General features: G+C 44.2%; 1 protein-coding gene and 1 long non-coding RNA gene across 2 annotated transcripts in view; one reads left to right on the top strand and one right to left on the bottom strand.

Annotated features, from left to right (window-relative positions):
* Positions 1-1820: 1820 nt before the first annotated feature.
* LOC140465721 (uncharacterized) lies at positions 1821-19608 on the bottom strand. Its single transcript, XR_011955153.1, has 3 exons — positions 19508-19608; positions 16503-17069; positions 1821-2415 (listed from the first exon to the last, which is right to left on the bottom strand). It is a non-coding gene; the product is annotated as an uncharacterized lncRNA (long non-coding RNA).
* The window catches only part of LOC140465720 (F-box/LRR-repeat protein 20), a 135508-nt gene continuing 135173 nt past the window's right edge, over positions 19306-19640 (top strand). The window contains exon 1 of the mRNA XM_072561379.1: positions 19306-19374. Coding sequence (XP_072417480.1) covers positions 19345-19374 — 30 coding nt within the window. The 5' untranslated portion in view covers positions 19306-19344. The remainder of the gene's footprint in view (positions 19375-19640) is intronic.

The following is a 19640-nucleotide window of genomic DNA, read 5'->3' as shown; positions in this document are numbered from 1 at the left end:
TCATTTTCTAATTAATACAGTCAGATATACCGTAATTCATACAAGGTCCTGTTTGCCTATTCTGGTGGGCATTAAAAATGTGATGGTACAATTCATGGGAGGCAATTGCCTAATGACATTATCACAGGACTGTTAATCCAGCAACCCACATAATATCCTGGGGGCCCAGGCTTGAATCCTGCCATGGCAGATGGTGGAATCTGAATGCATTAAATATCTGAAATTGAGAGTCTGATGACCATGAATCCACTGTCAATTGCTGGAAAAAAGCATCTGGTACATTTAAGTCCTTTAGGGAAGGAAATTGTCATTCTGATCTGATCTGGCCTACACGTGACCCATGATCCACAGCAATGTGGTTGACTCTTAACTGCCCACTGTGTAATTAGGGCTGGGCAATAAATGATGACCTAGCTAGTGATGCCCTCATTCCGTGAATGAATTTGAAAAATTAAAATGCTCGTGCAAACTTATGTCCGTCTTCCTACCTGAGGATTGCTGGAGCTAATTGCAGTATCCACTTATATAGCACACCGGAACCAGGAGCCTTTCTGATTGGCAGGATTGTTGTGCCAAGGGAATTTTTCTGGTGCCCTGGACAATATTTCAATGTGAATTGCTTTGGAGCATCCCCTGAATACACAAAAGGCTTTACAACAATCCAAGTTCTTACTTCATAAGATTCACATGTTTGAATATTGTCTGGGATGCATCCTGGAAATACTTGGATATACAGTCAAAACATTCATAAGCAGTGCCACTCCTGGGTGCGTTTTTACCATGTTTCCAATGAGTGACCTGAAAAATAAACTTGTAAAATATTTATGGGACTGCAGCATTTGTTGAGGTAATTGGTAATGATCCATCCAAATGAGAGGAATTTAAATATGTTTGTTCATTACAGTGTAAGTGTCGTAGGACTGACTAATCTGTGTCTCCAGTCACATTTAATCTTCAGAAGCCAAATTACAGATCATGATTAACTGGGACAGATATAACTAATGTATGAAATGTATTGGAATTTACTTTGGCATGACTAGAGCTTAATATATGATGCTATAGTTGGCCTGTTGGGTTGATCCATGTTAAACCCATCCAATCATATTAATTAAACAATATTACAAGTGATAGCCTGCAAGAGTTGACAGCCATTTAATTCTTGGCTTACCATAGATCAACTTGAATTATATATCTTTTGAGACAAACTGTGTTTAAATACAGTCTTTATAATAATGATATATGGTGTATAGGACAGTACTCAGCCCTACAAACAGCAATTCTAAACAAGAAGACATAACTTTTTATCTCAAGCTAAATTGATTAGAAGGGAATTGAGGCAATATTTTTTCTCACATGGTATTGACTGTGCAATGGTGCAGAAGGTCATGGATGCAAAATTAGCTGAGGTGTTGGAAAAAGGAGATAATTGCTAAATAACTATCATACTAAGGGATGCAGAGGGGGAAAAAAACAGGAATTGGGATTATTAAGATAGCAGTTCCATCCATTGTTGACATTGTCAAGCTCAGCATTGAACCTGGTGCCATCATACCTAAGCGATGCTGAGCCTTTCAAACAATGGAGTATCTAAGGATACAATCTAGTGTCACAGATTGCTTGACAGAAATTGATCAAGAATTGATGGATTGTTTCAAGGGCTGGATAAAGGGAGAAAATTATGCCTGTTAATGTACAAAACTGATCTGATCAGGTGTTTGAGTGCTCCATGATTCAATATCTCTAGGGGGAAAGGTCGATAATTAAAATATTTTGAATCACAAGAGAAATCATCTCTAAGTAAAGAAATCAAAGAAAACTAGCAATTTTGAATGATGCAAATTCTAAAAGTGCAATTTGATTGCTTATCCTTAATGATATTGTGGAACATCTTTTTAATTTAGAAGAATTCCTCTTAAGTTTTGTAGCATTATTCAAGATTTACATTGTAACCACCGGAATATTCCTTTGTCAACTTTTGTTATTGGCAAAATAATCTGCAGTTCAGTTTCTACCAGTTGGCTGCATGGATAAGATGTTGGTGGATTAGAGTGGTGCTGGAAAAGCACAGCAGTTCAGGCAGCATCCGAGGAGCAGGAAAATCAACGTTTTGGGCAAAAGTCCTTCATCGGGAATAGAATCTCTCTGTGTGACTCATGCACCAATGTCAATTTGCCCTGTTCAGGAAGACCTTCAGAATGTCATTTAAAATGCTGTCTTTGTCCTTCTTGATAGTAGGTGTTGATTTTAAATTTTGCCATGTGGCAGTGGTTTGGAAGTTAGTAATTTGGCATGTGGATGCCGTGTTCAGACCAGTGGGGCTAATTTCATGTGGCTGTGGTTGCAAAGCAGGAAGAATTGGCTTCAGTAAAGAAACTGGAGTTTGTTCATCAGTCTTCCCACTTGACTTAGAGTATCCTGTGGAGACAGAAATGGTGGAAATTTTCATCTGGAGCTGTCGTTGGTAAGTGACCAAAGTCACTTTAGGGCGGCTCGGTGGTTAGCACTGCTGCCTCACAGCGCCAGGAACCCAGGTTCAATTCCCATCTCTGGCAACTGTCTGTGTGGAGTTTGCACATTCTCCCCGTGTCTGCATGGGTTTCCTCCCGGTGCTCCCGTTTCCTCCCACAGTCCAAAGATGTGCAGGTTAGGTGAATTGGCCATGCTAAATTGCCCGTAGTGTTAGGTATATTAGTCAGGGGTACATGTAGGGGAATGGGTCTGGGTGTGTTGCTCTTTGGAGGATCGGTGTGGACTTGTTGGGCCAAAGGGCCTGTTTCCACACTGTAGGGAATCTAATCCACTGTTGTTGTACTGAATGAGGGTGATGGCAAGTGTTGTAAACCTAAGGCACTCACCAATCTGCATGACCATTAGACTTATAATTACCTGTGTGACAAATCTATATCCAATTCTATTTGTTGATAAAAATCAAATTTCTGCATCTTTTAACAATAATAGCTTGCACTTAAAGAAATTAAAGGAAGATGAGACTTCAAGCTTAAATGGACCAAGATTAAGCATGTGTTCACATATGACTAGTTATGATGACAGTCCTAAAATAACCTGGTATTGTCCCCCATACACTACATAACCAAATTACACAACTGGAGTTTAATTTAGATAAACGTGAGTTGTGTTTTGGTAAGGCAAATCAGGACAGCACTTATGCACTTAATGGTAGATTCCTGAGGAGGAACAGAGAGACCTTGGGGTGCAGGTTCATAGTTCCTTGAATGTGGAGTCGCAGGAAGATGGGATATTGAAGAAGGTATTTGGTGTATTTGCCTTTATGTATCTTTTTCACGCATAGATTGGTGTGTGTATGGAATGAGCTGCCAGAGGAAGTGGTGGAGGCTGGTACAATTGCAACATTTAAAAGACATCTGGATAGGTATATGAATAGGAAGGGTTTGGAGGGATATGGGCCAAATGCTGGCAAATGGGACTAGATTAATGCAGGATATCTGGTCTGCATGGATGAGTTGGACCAAAGGGTCTGTTTCTGTGTTGTATGTCTCGATGAATCTATAACTCTAAAAAAAACAAGGGCAGAAGGACATATCTGTACACTTCCCTGTTTGATACCTTCCTGTATATAGTGTAAACATTTTTATTGAAAAGGATACAACATTCTGTAATTTTTAAGATTCCATCATCTTGGCTTGAGTGGTATCTCTTTGTCAAGAATCAAGAGGATTGGAGGATCAATTCTTAAAGGTTATCAATGCCCTGATCGTAGCAGTCATGACACATCAGTTTTGAAATGTACTGTACTTGCCTGATCATTGCTAAAATTGTGAAGAGAATTTTCTTGTTTACTAACTGATATTGCAATAAATACGGATCTGGCACTTAGCTCCTTGAAGGGACACCAGGTGTTTCTGGACACTTTGTATACATGGGCAATCCCGTGCAAAACTCTTCACGTAAGAATATACTTTCATACTATGAAGTAACACTTTAAATTATTGGATGTGTTACATTCAAAGGCAAGGTTTGGCACAATTTGTTTTTTTATAGAACTGTTTCTTGCTTACCAGTTTCTATCTACCTTTTACTGTGAAATTGCAGAAATACATGAAACAGAAAGGGTGTGCTGATGGGGTAAGGCATGAGGAGGTTCATATGAAATCAAAAGTTGATGATTAAATATTGAGGGTGCATTTTTAACCAAGTTTGGAATTTTAAGTGAAGGCATCGTGAACTTTGGAATCAAATTTGAAGGTGCCTGAAGATGTTGGATACTGTGTGATAAGCCAGAGGGTCATGTTCTCCATAAAGAACTGAAGGATTTTGGTGACAAATAGGATCTGAATCTCAGCTGTCATCATCATCATCATCATCATCATCATCATCATCATCATTGGTGGTTCATCGCAAACGAGGATGACTCTCTTGTGCTGTTCGGGTGAGTCTTGGTGGCTGTACAGACTGATGTGGTTTCTACAGGCTCTGTTGCACTTGGACCAGAAGATGGTCACAGGAACGGGTGGGCAGAGCATTGGTGTGGCAGCGTGCTGCATTCACTATTTTCATCTGGCTTCTGATTTTTCCCTGGATGTTCCTCCTCCATTTGGTTGGTCATGGGCCAGTGATTCCTTAAGTGTATCAGGAAATGCTTGCTGTGTCCACCTGCGGCTCGCCTGCTGTTTCGGAGCTGGGAGTCTTCTGACTGGAGCAAGTGTCAGAGAAAACAGTAAAGCCAGTGGCAAAGGACTAAAACAGTTGCTCCAGTCTTATGATTTTTCAGCTTGTTAGAAAAGAATAGAGCAAGAGCTTAAATGAAGAATATGATTGAACAAAAAAATGCAGTGTATCATGGGGTCTTGGAGGCTTGAAAGAATAACAGTTACCAAATTCTTGTACTACCCAAACATTATACTTTAGTAAAAAAGTTAATTGAATAGTGGTCAAATTATGACTGAGTTCTTTCACTTGTCTCAGGAATTATAGTGGCCAGTCATGTCAGCTAATTCTAAAATGCAGAATTTGTGTTTGTAAAGTGCTTTTAAACTTCTGGGGTACCCCAGCAAATTAAATTAAAGAGGTATGGGTGGGTTGCGCTTCGGCGGGTTGGTGTAGACTTGTTGGGCCGAAGGGCCTGTTTCCACACTGTAAAGTAATCTAATCTAATCTAATCTAATCTAATCTAAAAGGGTGGCACGGTGGCACAGTGGTTAGCACTGCTGCCTCACAGCGCCAGAGACCTGGGTTCAATTCCCGACTCAGGCGACTGACTGTGTGGAGTTTGCACGTTCTCCCAGTGTCGCGTGGGTTTCCTCCGGGTGCTCCGGTTTCCTCCCACAGTCACAAAGATGTGCAGGTTAGGGTGAATTGGCCATGCTAAATTGCCCGTAGTGTTAGGTAAGGGGTATATGTAGGGGTATGGGTGGGTTGCACTTCGGCGGGTCGGTGTGGACTTGTTGGACCGAAGGGCCTGTTTCCACACTGTAAAGTAATCTAATCTTAAAAAAAAAAAGGACAGGTAATGTTAGAAAGCAGCAACCAATTTATATACAGCAAGCTCTGACAAATAAAGAGATAATTTGTATTAGAATGCCGAGTGGGGGAGTAAATAATAGCCTTCTCTGCTCTTCAGAAGATGCAGTGGGATCTTCTCCATCAATCTAAGATGGGAGACAGGGCAAAAGTTTGATCTCTTATCTGAGAGGCAGTAACTCTGACAGAGCAGTTCTCCCCCAACACAGAGGGAGTTTTGTTTTGCCTGAGTTACACATTCAGGTTGCAGTAGTGGGTCTTGAACCTACAACCTTCTATTTAAGCCATAGGAATGCTACTACTGAGCCAATATTGACATGTCACCAAGTCTGGGATCTGCCTAGTTCTGATCCCTGATGAATGGTCAGTGTACTCATCTGGTCATCAAGAGTTTGAAACTGAAGGAATTCAACAGCTTGTGTTATCCCAATTTGCTGGTTGGAGACATCTATTTATTTCTGGGCTAACCAAATCTGATCACAGTGACTATATCTTTCACGCTGTCAAGTCCTGGAAGCTGAAAATTATTTTGCTATCTTTCCCATGTCCCATGGTGCAGTGATAGTGTATCTACCTCCGACCCAGGAGGCCTGAGTTCAAGTCACACCCCTGCACTAGGGGTGTGTCATAACATCTCTGAAACAGTTTATTAGGAAAAAGGTCATCCCCTTCTACTCATCACCCTAAGGTTACCATGACAACCTCGCCTTCTCAACATCACCTCTCATTTGAGGCATGGTGACCCCCAGGTTAAACTCATCAACTATCATCTCACCCTTGCGTTCTCTCTCTCTCTCTCTCTCTCTCTCTCTCTCTCTCTCTCGCATGCTCTCTCTCTCTCTTGCGCGTGCTCTCTCTCTCTCTCTCGCGCTCTCTGTAATGAGAGAAAAACCCTATGGGACTACAGTGACTTTATTTTCTATTTCCAACCTGCCACCTTCAATGGGGGCGTCAGACAGACGTGCATTCCTGAGAATATAAAGGTTGCTTGAGCCTGCTTCGCCTTTTTCCAAGTCTGCAAATTGTTTTGATGATTACCTTTCATGAACTTGAAAGTCACATCTAATTCTTACTTCCTTTTTTGTTTATCTGAAATCTACGCATATTAAACTTACTGACCCACATGATTTCCTGAAACACAGTTGGAATCATCAGACTTATGAGATTTAGTTTGTGAACATGGAGATAACATCTTGTGTGGTCTGGAACTTCCTCTTTGCACTGCTCTCATAACCCCTCAGAAATCAAATCAAAATTTTTATGCGATGTTCCCTTGAATAACAGAATTTTATTTTTAAAACTGGCAATGTTTTATTCTAACACAAGATGTGGCTATTCTCAGCCAGATCAAAATTTGTTTTCTATCAGTAATTGACCTTGGCAAATTGGTGGCAGAATGCAACTATCAGTGGAATTGTAATCCAAAACCCCTGGTTAATGTTTGGAACAATTCTATGAAAGGGTCATTGGACCTGAAACATTAACTCTGAATTCTCTCTTCTGATGCTGCCAGACTTGCTGAGATTTTCTAGCATATTCTGTTTTTGTTTCTGATCTACAGCATCCACAATCATTTCAGTTTTTAATGTTTTGGGGACATGGGTTTGAACTCCACCTTGGTGGATGGTGAAAGTTGAATGCAATAAAATCTGGCATAAAAAGCTAGCCTAATGGCAAACATTATTATTTGGTGTAAAAGCCCATCTGGTTCACAAATTTCTTTCAGGGAAAAAAAATCTGCCATCCTTGTCTTGTCAGGCTGACGTGTGACTCCAGACCCAGAATTCTTAATTGCTCACTGAAATGGCCAACCTAGCCACTCAGTTGCATTAAACAGTTATAATGCCTAAAGAAAGTTGGAACACCTGGTATCAACCTCGGCACTGGGAAAAAAAAGCTACAAAAACAGTCTTGTCAGCTGGCATTTTGTAGACTTTGTTTGGCATGTGTATAACTGAATTCAGATTTTGGAAACTTGTTTGAACTGTCTTTATGTACAACAATGGCATTCCATATATGTAACGCATCCCATTTGTCTGATCTGTTCTTTGCCAAGCCACTTGACTTGGGTGGGTGAGAGAAGACTTTAGTCAGTTCAGACTCCAGATTTACCTATTTACTTTTTTTTAAAAATCCTAACATCTGAGGACTTGTGCCAAAATTAGAACAACTATCTCACAGACCATTCAAGCAGCAACCTGGCATCATCACACTCATGGAATCATACCTTACTGTCAAGGTCTCTGATAACATCACCATCACAATGTTCTCTGCCACCAGTAGGACACTCCTAACAGAGCTACAGGGGAATACAGTCGGGAAGGAGTTGCTGTGGGAGTCCTCAATGTTGACCCCATGAAATCATGGTGTTATGTTCGAGAAAACAGTAAAGTCAGTGCCAACCAAGTAAAAACAATTGCTCCAGTCTTCCTGATTTTCAATTGGTAGAAATTGTAAATGCATGGAAAAATTATGTCAAATGGGGAATGTGATTGCACAGAGGAAGTTGAGTTTGCACTGTTTGCCATTGCAATAGATACAATAGATTCTCTTCCCTGCATAGGATTCCACCAAATCACAGCATTTACATGGGGAAGAGGGGTGACTAATAAGTGGAGTCTTAGGTATTTATCTTTGAACTTTGTCAGGCAACAATAACAAAAGTCATAGTTGCAATTTGGGGAGGAAGAGTTTAGATTAGATTCCCTATAATGTGGAAACAGACCCTTCGGCCCAACAAGTCCACACTGACCCTCCAAAGAGTAACCCATCCAGAACCATTTCCCTCCGACTAATACACCAATTCACCTAACCTGCAAGTCTTTGGACTGTGGAAGGAAACCGGAGCACCTGGAGGAAACCCACGCAGACAGGGGGAGAAAATGCGAACTCCACACAGACAGTCACCTGAAGCTGTAATCAAACCTGGGTCCCTGGTGCTATGAGGCAGCAATGCTAACCACTGAGCCACCGGGCCGCCCTGTTTAAATTCGGGTGGCAAGGATAGAGAATGTACTCTGAGTTGGCGAGTTCAATCAGTAGCAATACTATTGATTGAGCTGGCCAAGTTCTAAAGGACATAGCTGCAAGACTGGTGAGGGAACCGACACAAAGGGAAAATCTACTTTACATCCTCCTCAAGGTAAAAACAATGACTGCAGATGCTGAAAATCAAATACTGGATTAGTGGTGCTGGAAGAGCACAGCAGTTCAGGCAGCATCCAACGAGCAGCGAAATCAACGTTTCGGGCAAAAGCCCTTCGCTGCTCGTTGGATGCTGCCTGAACTGCTGTGCTCTTCCAGCACCACTAATCCAGTATTTACATCCTCCTCGCCAATCTACCTGTTGTAGATGTATCCATTCATGACAATATAGGTAACAGTGACCACCTCAGAGTCCTTGTGGAGCTCAGGTCCCTTCTTCACATTGAAGTATTGTAAAGTGCACTGTGTCTGTGCAAAATGGGACAGATTTTGAACGGACCTAGTAACTCACATGCTATCAAACAGCACATGCACCTATTCAATAATGCTCAGTTTATGTTCTGCTAGGGATACATAGGTCCTTGGTCCAAACATGGAAAAACGAATTGAATTCCAAAGGTGAGGTAAGAGTGACAGACAGCCTTTGACATCAAGACTATATCACAGTACATGTTGCATCAAGAGTGTTAGCAAAACTGGAGTTGATGGATATTGAGGGGGATATGAGGAGTGGTGCGGGGGCAGAATTCTCCACTGGTTCGAGTGAAATTTAGCACAAAGGAAGATGGCTGTGGTTGTTTGAAGTCGATCATCTCAATTCCAGCATATCTCTGCAGAGGTTCCTCGTGGTATGTATCATCAACCTGTTCAGGTGGGAACTTGAACGCAAGAATTTGGTTCAGAGATATGGACTGTACACCCCTGTAAGTCCCTTAGGCTAGTATTCTCAGCCCTACTAGCTGCATCACTGATTACCTTCTCTCCATCAGAAGGCCAGAAGTGGGATGTTCACTGATGATTGCAAAATGTTCAACACTATTTATGTCACCTCAGTTTGTGTCAAAATATAAAACCTATATAGCAAGACCTGGACACATTCAGGCTTGGGCTGATAGTGTGGTAAATAAAATTCATGCCACACAAGTGCTAGGCAATGACCATCTCCAAACTAGAGCAGGTATGAATGGCAAATCTCCTTCCCTAGAGGATATTCATGAGCCAGATGGGTTTTACCAATAACTGTTAACGGTTTCATGGTCTTCATTAGGCTCTTAATTCCAGATTTCTTTTCCCCAGATTCCACCATCAGCCATGGCAAGATTCAACCCATTCATAGTGTCATAGAGATGTACAGCACTGAAACAGACCCTTCGGTCCAACATGTCTATTCTGACCAGATATTCTAAATCAATCTAGTCACAATTATCAGCCCATATCCCTCTAAACCCTTCCTATGCATATACCCATCCAGATGCCTTTGAAATGTTGTGATTGTACCAACCTCCACCATTTCCTCTGGTAGCTCTTTCCATGCATGTACCACCGTCTGAGTGAAAATATTGTCACTTCGGTCCCTTTTGTATTTTTCCCCTCTCATCTTAAACCTATGCCCTCCAGTTCTCCACTCCCCTATCCAGGGGAAAAAACCTTTGATCCCTTTTAAATCTTTCTCCTCATACCTTAAACCTATGCCTTCTAGTTATGGATTCCTCTACCCTGTGAAAAAGACCTTGATCCTTCACCCTATCTATGCCCTTCATGATTTTATAAACCTCTATAAGGTCACCCCTATCCTCTAGGGAAAACAGCCCCAGCCTATTCATCCATCCTGTCCCTATCGCTCAAACCCTCCAACTCTGGCAACATCTGTATAAATCTTTTCTGAACCTTTTCAAGTTTCAGTTTGGCGGGGGTAACTATGACATTTTGACGTATTTTTGGTGCATAGTTGGTGTCGTGCCTCCTCGTTGGCCTCGCTGGTAAGCTCAGTAACACTGGCTGCTGAGTGACAAAACAAGAGAGATGGCAGTGGTACACGCTGTGGAGCGGCACGGTGGTTCAGCGGTTAGCACTGCTGCCTCACAGCACCAGGGTCCCAGGTTTGATTCCAGCCTCGGGTGACTGTTTCTGTGGAGTTTGCACCTTCTCCCCTTGTCTGAGTGGGTTTTCTCCGCGTGCTCTGGTTTCCTCCCACAGTCCAAGATGTGCAGGCTAGGTGAATTGGCCATGCTAAATTGCCCATCGTGTTAGGTGCATTAGTCAGAGGGAAATGGGTCTGGGTGGGTTATTCTTTGAAGGGTCGGTGTGGACTGGATGGGCTGAAGAGTCTGTTTCCACACTGTAGAGAAACAAATCTAATCTAATCAAACATCTTTCTGAGGAAGAGTCATATCAGTCTTGAAAAATTAACTCTGTTTCTCTCTCCATGGATGCTGTCAGACCTGCTGAGTTTCCCCAACACTTCGGAGAGGTGCCGTGGACTTGTTGGGCTGAACGCTGTAGGGATTCTAATCCCATGACATTCAACTGTATTACCATCACTGAATCTCCCATTATTAACATCCTGGCATATATCATTGGCTAGAAAGTGCACTGGACTAGCCACATCAATATTGAAGTTACAAGAAAGGACTAAAGATGGGGGCACAAACAGATAGTGGCAGCAATATGTACCATATTCAAGGTGCAATAACTCGCCAAAGCTCATCTGAGAGCACCTTCCAAACCTGCAAACTCTACCAAGTGCAGAGGCACACCACCCTTGCAAATTATTCTCCAACCCATGTATCATCTTGACTTGGAACCATATCACCGTTGTTTCACTGTCACTGGGTCAAAATCCAAGAAGTCCCTTCATTACAGCAGTGTGGATCTCTGTACATCTCAAGGATTGAAGGAGGCAGCTCATCACCACATGCCCAGGGAATTCGGAATGGACAATAAACACCCATGTCCCATGAATGAATTTAAAAAATACACTGGTCAGTGTGCTGTAGATATGGTCTCAGTGAACCCTTACCTCTTGGCCCAGAGATGGGGGTATTACTAATGTACAGATATACATTTAGAAGTTTATCTTGGTGTCAAATATAACAGCAATGTTGAGAACAACCTGGTGTGTTGTGGAGCAGGGTGGAGTTTATAAGCTGTTTTTGTGACAGGAACCAATGTTTTGGTCTTCACAATATTTCATTAGAGGGCATTTGAGAGAGGTGATGGTGAATTGGACATTGTCGGTGTTCATTTAATCTGACATTGCTCCTGTTAACATTATATCACAGAGGGCTTCAGCATGAAGATGACCAAAGTAACTGGAGGAAATGGAAAAAGAAGTTAAGTGGAAAATAATGGAAGCAGGGATGTCCAGTCCCACCTAGCTGAACGACTGAAGAAACATTAGTGGAGGAGGTATGGTCAGCTCAGTCAAAGACTGCAGACAAGCTGAGAATGAAGAGGAGTATTTAATGTTGAATGACATTGCACAACAGGACTAAAGAGCACCGATTTTAATGGTGACAATTTGAACATAAAAAGGTGTGTCAAGACACTTCACAGCAGTGTAAGCTGGACGATTGAAATAGAGTTAAAGAAAGGGTCATTAGCATAGACACCAGAACATTGATAAAAGAGTTGGGTTTTAAGGAGTGTCTTAAAGAAGCTGAATCATTGAGCTTCAGAGATGGAACTCCCGAGTCAAAGGCTAAGTTGCTGAAAGCAAGCGTGTCAAAGCTGAGGTAATGGAACTGTGGGCAATTCTCAGAAACCCAAAGAAACTCAGAGAGTTGTACAAGAAGATCCAGATCCGGGGGAGGCAAGAATATGGAGAGACATTGGATATCAACTAGACTACAATAACCAGGATGCTCTAGGGTAGAAACTCTGACATCTTCTGACTCAAAGGCAGGAAGACAAAGACACACTCTCTTAGAGAGTTTTGAGAAGATTTGTAGCTGAAGTTGAGATTTTGGATACAAGTTTGCTCGCTGAACTGGAAGATTCGTTTTCAGATGTTTCGTCACCCTATAGATAACATTATCAGTGAGCCTCCAGTGAAGCACTGGTGTTAGTGACCTGCTTTCTATTTATGTATTTAAGTGTCCTTGGGTTGGTGACATCATTTCCAGTGGTGATGTCATTTCCCATGATGATGCCATTTCCTCTTCTGATGGAAAAATAACAGAAAATGACAACACAACAGGAAATGCTATCACTAACCCAAGGACACCTAAACACATAAATAGAAAGCGTGTTACTAACACCAGTGCTTCACCGGAGGCTCACTGATGATGTTATCTATTATGGTGACAAAATACCTGAAAACTAACCTTCCAGCTCAGCGAGCAAACTTACATCCAGAACACTCTTAGAAATGACATTACAAAAACTGTATCTGAACATTTTTCTTCCTTTCTTGGCAGTAGCAGTACTTACTTTTAAAGCATGATAGTTGAGGCTAACGCAGCAATCACAGTAGTTGCTCCCCTAAACATAACAAGGAAATTGCAACATGACTCATTTGGCAAAAAAAAGTACCTTCCTTTAGCAATCATATGATCCAAAGAAGATTGCAATATATCGACTGTGGTATTGCATGGTTCAGGAATGTTTGCACAGTTATAGGGTTTCTTTTGACAGGGATTTGTTTGCCTCCTTAAGTGCAAAGGAAACCTGTGTCCGGACCCTTCAATAAAATTGTACCATACTGAGTTTGGAATAAATGCTGATGGATAGACCTGAACAGATTCTGCTGGCTTAGTGGATAAATGTACCATCTGCGAAGCATAAATAATAATAGAAAGTAGCTGTGAGTAATGTATTATTGCTCTATGTTGAATTCACTGACTTCAGATATGTTAGCAGTGGGAATGCTCCACTACACAGCAGTAGTGGGAGGGTTAAAGATTAGCTGTGGTTCATGTTGTAGTTTGACAGTTACCTCTGCTGACAGACAACCTGTCTTTTCTCTTTGCAGATGCTACTGGCCTGTCTAATTCTAGCATTTTATATTTTGATCAGTAAATTTAGCATTTGTATTAATTTGTTTTCCAAAAATATTCTGTTCAAAGAAAAGAAGAGAATTGCTGAGCCTTGAATTAAAGTGGTACTGCACCTGGGAGACCAGTTGAAGAAGTGAGAGTTGAATTTTCCTGGAACATAGCTGGTTAATAAAATCATACAGATATAAAGGCATTACCATTCAGCCTTTAAATCCTGTGGCAGCTTTTTGAAAGAACTATTCAATTTACTTCCACGCTTGAGCTTTCAAATTATTCAGGAGGTGAACTTCAGAACGCTTATCCATTATCTGCAAGGCACAAGTCAGGAATGTGATGGAATGTGCCCTACTTGTCTGGATGAGTGCAGCTCCAACACGCTTAAACTCAACGCCAACTGCAACACAGCCGTCCATTTCATTGACATCCCATTCATTTCCTATCCCCCATCGATAGCTCACCGGCACTGTACATCATCCATACCTCACACTGCAGTAACTTGCCAAGGCTTTTACAACATCACCTCCAAATTCTAAAGCCCAAGGACAGCAGATTTATGGGAACGCCACCATCTACAAGTCATGGGTTTATTGTCAATGCTTCATTGTCAATGGGCCAAAATTTAGGAGCATGCCACACAATAGCATTGCACCTACATCTCCTGGATTGCAACAGTTCAAGAAAGATGACTCAAGACTTTTTCAGGAGCAACTGGAGATGGGCAATACATGCTAGCCTGGCCACATCTTGTGAATGAATGAAACATGTTCAATCATTGAGCAGAGTAAAAATGGGAATAATTACCTTGTATTGCTAAAAGACAATGTTGTCAAATCTTTTCATGTTGCATTCCTGAGGACAGATGCAAGAACTTTAAATTCTAAAGGAAGCAATAATTTATACAGCATGAGGTGAGAATGCACATTGAGGGAAAACATGGTGCAGATTTGAGACTTTCAAGAGTTAGATTTGGATAGCAGAGGACTGGAGTGGGGAGTGGGGCAATGGGGGAAGAGACTGTGAGAGTGGAGACGTAGGGGAGACTTTTGGTGGTGAGTTAGAGATCTATGAAAGTTTGCTAAAGGGGATGGTAGTGAAGTTGAGTGTGGGGTGATGGAAAGTCCTGTGACCATGGGTGCAGCAGGGAAGTGAGGTACAGGCTGGAGACCTGTGAGAACTGCAGTAGGATGGAGGGTTTGAGGGGCTGGGTGGAGTAGAATGACACATGGGGATGCGTTGGAGAGCTGGATGGAGGCCTGGGGGTGGGGATGAGGGTTGTGCTTTGAGAGTAAGTGTAATTTGGGGACTGAAGGAGGACCATCAGAATTGAATCAGAAGCCAGAGGTAGCCTTGCAGTTTGTGGTCCCCTGACTTGGGTTCCTGAGAAGTGCCAATGTAGCTTCTAGCCAGCCTGACCAGGGGCCTGACAAATAATCTTAGAAACATAGATATGGGCAGCAGGAGTAGGCCATTCAGCTCTGCCAGTTAAATGATCATAGGAGATCTTCTATCTCAATGTCATTTTCCCCATACCCTTGACGTCTTTAAAAATCTAAAGATATATCTATTCCTTTCTTGAATGTATTCAGTGACTTGGTTGTTGATATAATCCTTAGTAATCAGTATTATTTTTTAAGACCTAAGGACATAGGAGCAGAGGGAGGCCTGCAAGGTCGTCTCTGGCCTCTGACTCAGTTCTGATGGCCTTACCTCTGTCCCCAAATGGCACTTTTATAGCACAACCCTCTTCCCCACCCTCAGGTGTCCATCCAGCTCTCCAACCCACCCACCCACCCCCTCCCCCCAATGTGGCAGGAGAGAGGCCATTCAGCCCATTGAATTGGTTCTACCATTCAATGAGGTTGTGGTTGATCATTAGACAATCAGAAATAGGAACAGGAGTAGATCATTTGACCTCTCAAGCCTGCTCTGCCATTCAATAGGATCATGGCCAGTCCCACATTCCTCACATTGACTTTCCTGCTATTGCCCTATAATTCTTGATTCCTGTAACCTATCTATCTCTCTCAGCCTTAAATATATGCAAGTACTCTGACACACAGCTCACTGTGGCAAGGAGTTCTAAACACTTACAACCCTGAGAGATGAATTTCTCCTCATCTCAGCTTTAAACTAGAAATCATAGGCCAAAGGGTCTGTTCTGTGCTGTACTTTTCTATGCTCTATTCACGAGGCCAGCATTAATTGTCCATCTCTAATTACCCAGAGGGCCATTAAGAGTCAACCACATTTCTGTGGCTTTAGAGTTAAATGTAGGCCAGACCAGGTAAGGCTGGCAATTTCGCTCCTTTAAGGACATTAGTGAACCAGATGGTTTTTCCTGATAATCAGCAATGGACATATGGTCATCATTAAACTCTAACTTCCAGAGTTTTATTGAATTAAAATTCCACCATCTGTCATGGCAGGATTCAGAGCCAGGTTCCCAGAACATTACTTGGGGCTCTGGATTAACTGTCTAATGATAGGCCATTGCCTCCCTACATCCCCATCATATTTCCAGCATCTGCAGTTCTTTTTTTCATTCTAAAATGCCATTCTTGACTGGCCTGGCAACAACAATAAGGTTGACTTTTAACTTCTCTCTGACATAGTCTTAGCAAGCAATTGTGGTATATGAGATCTAAAGGCAATTGACAAAGTAGATGTGGGACAATCTAGATTGAGAGGTCATAGTTTTAGGATATGGGGTAGCTGATTTAAAACAGGGATGAAGATGAATGACTTGTCTTAAAGGGTTGCAAATCTGTGTAATTCACCACCCCAGAGTGCAGAGGAGGAGGGGACATTGAGTAAATTTAAGGAGGAGATAGACAGTCATTTAATTAGTAGTGAGTTGATGGGTTCTGGGAGTGGGAAATAAAGTGGAGTAAAGACTGAAATGAGATCACCCATAATCTTATTGAGTGGCTCAATAAGTTCCTAGTTCTTTTGGGGTAATTAGGGATCAGCAATAAATGCTGGCCAGTCGGATACCCATGTTGTCAGGATAAGTTTGCTTACAAGTATGATTGTCCACCGTAGACATTCCATGGCACTGGACACAGGATCCTTGTGTGGCTGATGAGCCTGATCCTTGAGCCACATCTCCAACTTCACTTTTGGCAAGTGTTTCTAGGAAGTGGAAGTCTTCCGTTGCCTTGAGATCGCTTGCATTCCTTTCTCTGGTTCCTTTTCTGTACTTCCTTTTACTGATGGGTGTTTTCAAAGAATTGTGTCTTTACATACAGAAGTTTCCTCCAAGTCAGTTTCTTCTGAACAAAGGACTCACATACTTGGGTATCTGTGTTACATGTCTTGAGAGAAGCCTTCAGCAAGTCTTTGAAATGTTTCCTTTGTCCTCCTCTTATGCAAGTGCCTTCCTTGAGCGGGACGAAGAAGATTTGCAGTCAAAACTCAGGGATCCAGAACACTGAATTCTGAGGTAGGATCACTGTATTCAAAAAGTTCTCTCTGCTTTCTTTCCGCACATGCTGCTGAGTTTCTTGAGCATTTCATTTTTGATGTGTTTCAGATCTCTGGCATGCCATTCTTTAAGAAAATAAAGGAACCCAGCAGGAGTGGCAGAAACTGTAGAAAGAGAAACAGAGTTAACGTTTAGAGATCCTCTGTTTTATTGTCCTAAGCATTTGCCTTGCCCGATGCCAGGGAAGTTATGGGGAGATTATCATGGCCTCAAGGCTTGCTGCAATTAGGTGCACACTGATTTACAGCATCTTCAGTTCTTTCGGCTTGTTGCAATTAAACTGGTTGCCAGTGTAATTTGTAACCATTATCATAACTATTTTTGAAATTAAAGGAAGGGGAACTGGGCTCTCCTGCTGATGTCTCGTGTACGTCTGGCACCACTGACCAGCAAGGAGAAAGTGAGGACTGGAGATCAGAGTCTGGAAAAGCACAGTCAGGCAGCATCCGAGGAGCAGGAGTGTCCACGTTTTGGGATTAAAGTTAAAATCACACAACAGCAGGTTATAAGTTTGTGCGAAGATTTGTAGCTTGGGTGCTCGTTGTTGTGGTTGTGTTTGCCGAGCTGGGAATTTGTGTTGCAGATGTTTCGTCCCCCCTGTCTCGGTGACATCCTCAGTGTCCAACAGGTTTAATTGGAAGCACTAGCTTTCGGAGCGCTGCTCCTTCAGGAATGAGACTCATTCTCCTGCTGCTGGGATGCTGCCTGACCTGCTGTGCTTTTCCAGCAACACACTCTCAACCAGTGACCAGCAGCAAACGCCTGTAAAGGCAACATTGGAAGGGGGCGGGGCCACAACAAGGGTGGGCGGTGTTTCAAGGAAGGGGCGGGGCACACCTGCGAGGGGTGGAGCATCCAGGAACCCACAGGGGTCAGGGCGAGGATTCCGCTAAGGGGGCGGGGAGTGAAAAGAGGCGGTGCATAATAAGGAAAGGGGCGGAGCTAATTTGAAAATGGGCGGGGTCAGGGGAAGGGTGGAGGTCAAGACTGTAATTTCCGGCATCTGCAGTCCCCACTTTTGTCTTGAAGGGAACGGGAGGAAGCTCAGCGGTGAAGGGGCGGGGCTAGGTGGTGAAGGGGCGGGGCTAGGTGGTGAAGGGGCGGGGATAAGCGATGAAGGGGCGGGGCTAGGTGGTGAAGGGACGGGGCTAAGCGGTGAAGGGGCGAGGCTAGGTGGTGAAGGGACGGGGCTAAGCGGTGAAGGGGCGAGGCTAGGTGGTGAAGGGGCGGGGATAAGCGATGAAGGGGCGGGGCTAGGTGGTGAAGGGACGGGGATAAGCGATGAAGGGGCGGGGATAAGCGATGAAGGGGCGGGGCTAGGTGGTGAAGGGACGGGGCTAGGTGGTGAAGGGGCGGGGCTAGGTGGTGAAGGGGCGGGGATAAGCGGTGAAGGGACGGGGCTAAGCGGTGAAGGGACGGGGCTAAGCGGTGAAGGGACGGGGCTAAGCGGTGAAGGGACGGGGATAAGCGATGAAGGGGCGGGGCTAGGTGGTGAAGGGGCGGGGATAAGCGGTGAAGGGGCGGGGATAAGCGATGAAGGGGCGGGGCTAGGTGGTGAAGGGACGGGGCTAAGCGGTGAAGGGGCGGGGATAAGCGATGAAGGGGCGGGGCTAGGTGGTGAAGGGGCGGGGATAAGCGATGAAGGGGCGGGGATAAGCGATGAAGGGGCGGGGCTAGGTGGTGAAGGGACGGGGCTAAGCGGTGAAGGGGCGGAGCTCAGCGGGAGCAGGGACTCTAAGGGGAAGGGCTCAATGGATAAAGGGTGAGGCTCAACGGAATTGGGTCACTGAGGGGAGGGACTCAATGGGTAGGGGGCGGGGCTCATGGGGCTGGGGTGGAGCTCAGTTAGGAAAGGGGCGGGGTTCATTCTTGATTCTCCCGCGAAGATGACGTAGCGCAGAGGCCGGTCTTACCACAGGTCTGGCCCCGCCCCCAACACGCCGATTGGCCAGCGCCGGTCAGCTGATGCCCCGAGGCGGAAGTCTGGAATTAAAAGGCGACGTTTGGATATTATAGCGCTATCTATTCCTGTAAAGGCTGGGTCCGGGCGGGCGGCCTCGGGTTATAGAGCAGGGGAGGAGAGCCTAGCTGTTGGATGGGACGGAGCAGGGGTTGGGGAGCGGATTTGTAAATAAACCGGTTAGCCGGGGGCCCGGGCTTGCGGTCCAATCAGGTGCGAGGATGTTGGCAGGTGGGTGGAGTGTCGTGTCTGTTTTTGTTTTAATGTTTTTGTTGAAAAGTTGAGGAAGGCAACGAGAGAGAAAGACCGACACAGGGACCGAGAGATAATTCCCTCCGGTGTGTGGTGGTTGGGGGAGGGAGGGGGGGTGGGGGGGGGAAGGTGGCTGCGGGAGAAGCGGCGACGGCGGCGGCGGCAGGATGAATGGAGTCACCAAGAGCAGGTTCGAGGTGAGTCAGTCGGTGGTTGCTAGGGAGGGTAGGAGTAGAGGCCTCAGCCGTGCCTCTGCCTCCGCTAGGCCGTCCCCCAACTCCCCCCTTTAGACCCTCACCCCCCCCCCCCCCCAGCTCCTATCCCCCTCACCCTTTACTGCTGTCTCCCCGCTGAGCCAGGCCTCGGCAGAGATACCGCATTCCTCTCCCTTTCCCAAATGTGGTCCCACTTCCAAAGCGCACCTCCTCTTGTGTCCAAAACACACCTTGGCTTCTCTCTTCCT

The sequence above is a fragment of the Chiloscyllium punctatum genome, chromosome 42 (assembly GCF_047496795.1).
Source record: "Chiloscyllium punctatum isolate Juve2018m chromosome 42, sChiPun1.3, whole genome shotgun sequence".
Lineage (NCBI taxonomy): Eukaryota > Metazoa > Chordata > Chondrichthyes > Orectolobiformes > Hemiscylliidae > Chiloscyllium > Chiloscyllium punctatum.
Note: the sequence above shows the minus strand (reverse complement) of the source record. Positions and strands in the feature narration are given on the sequence as shown.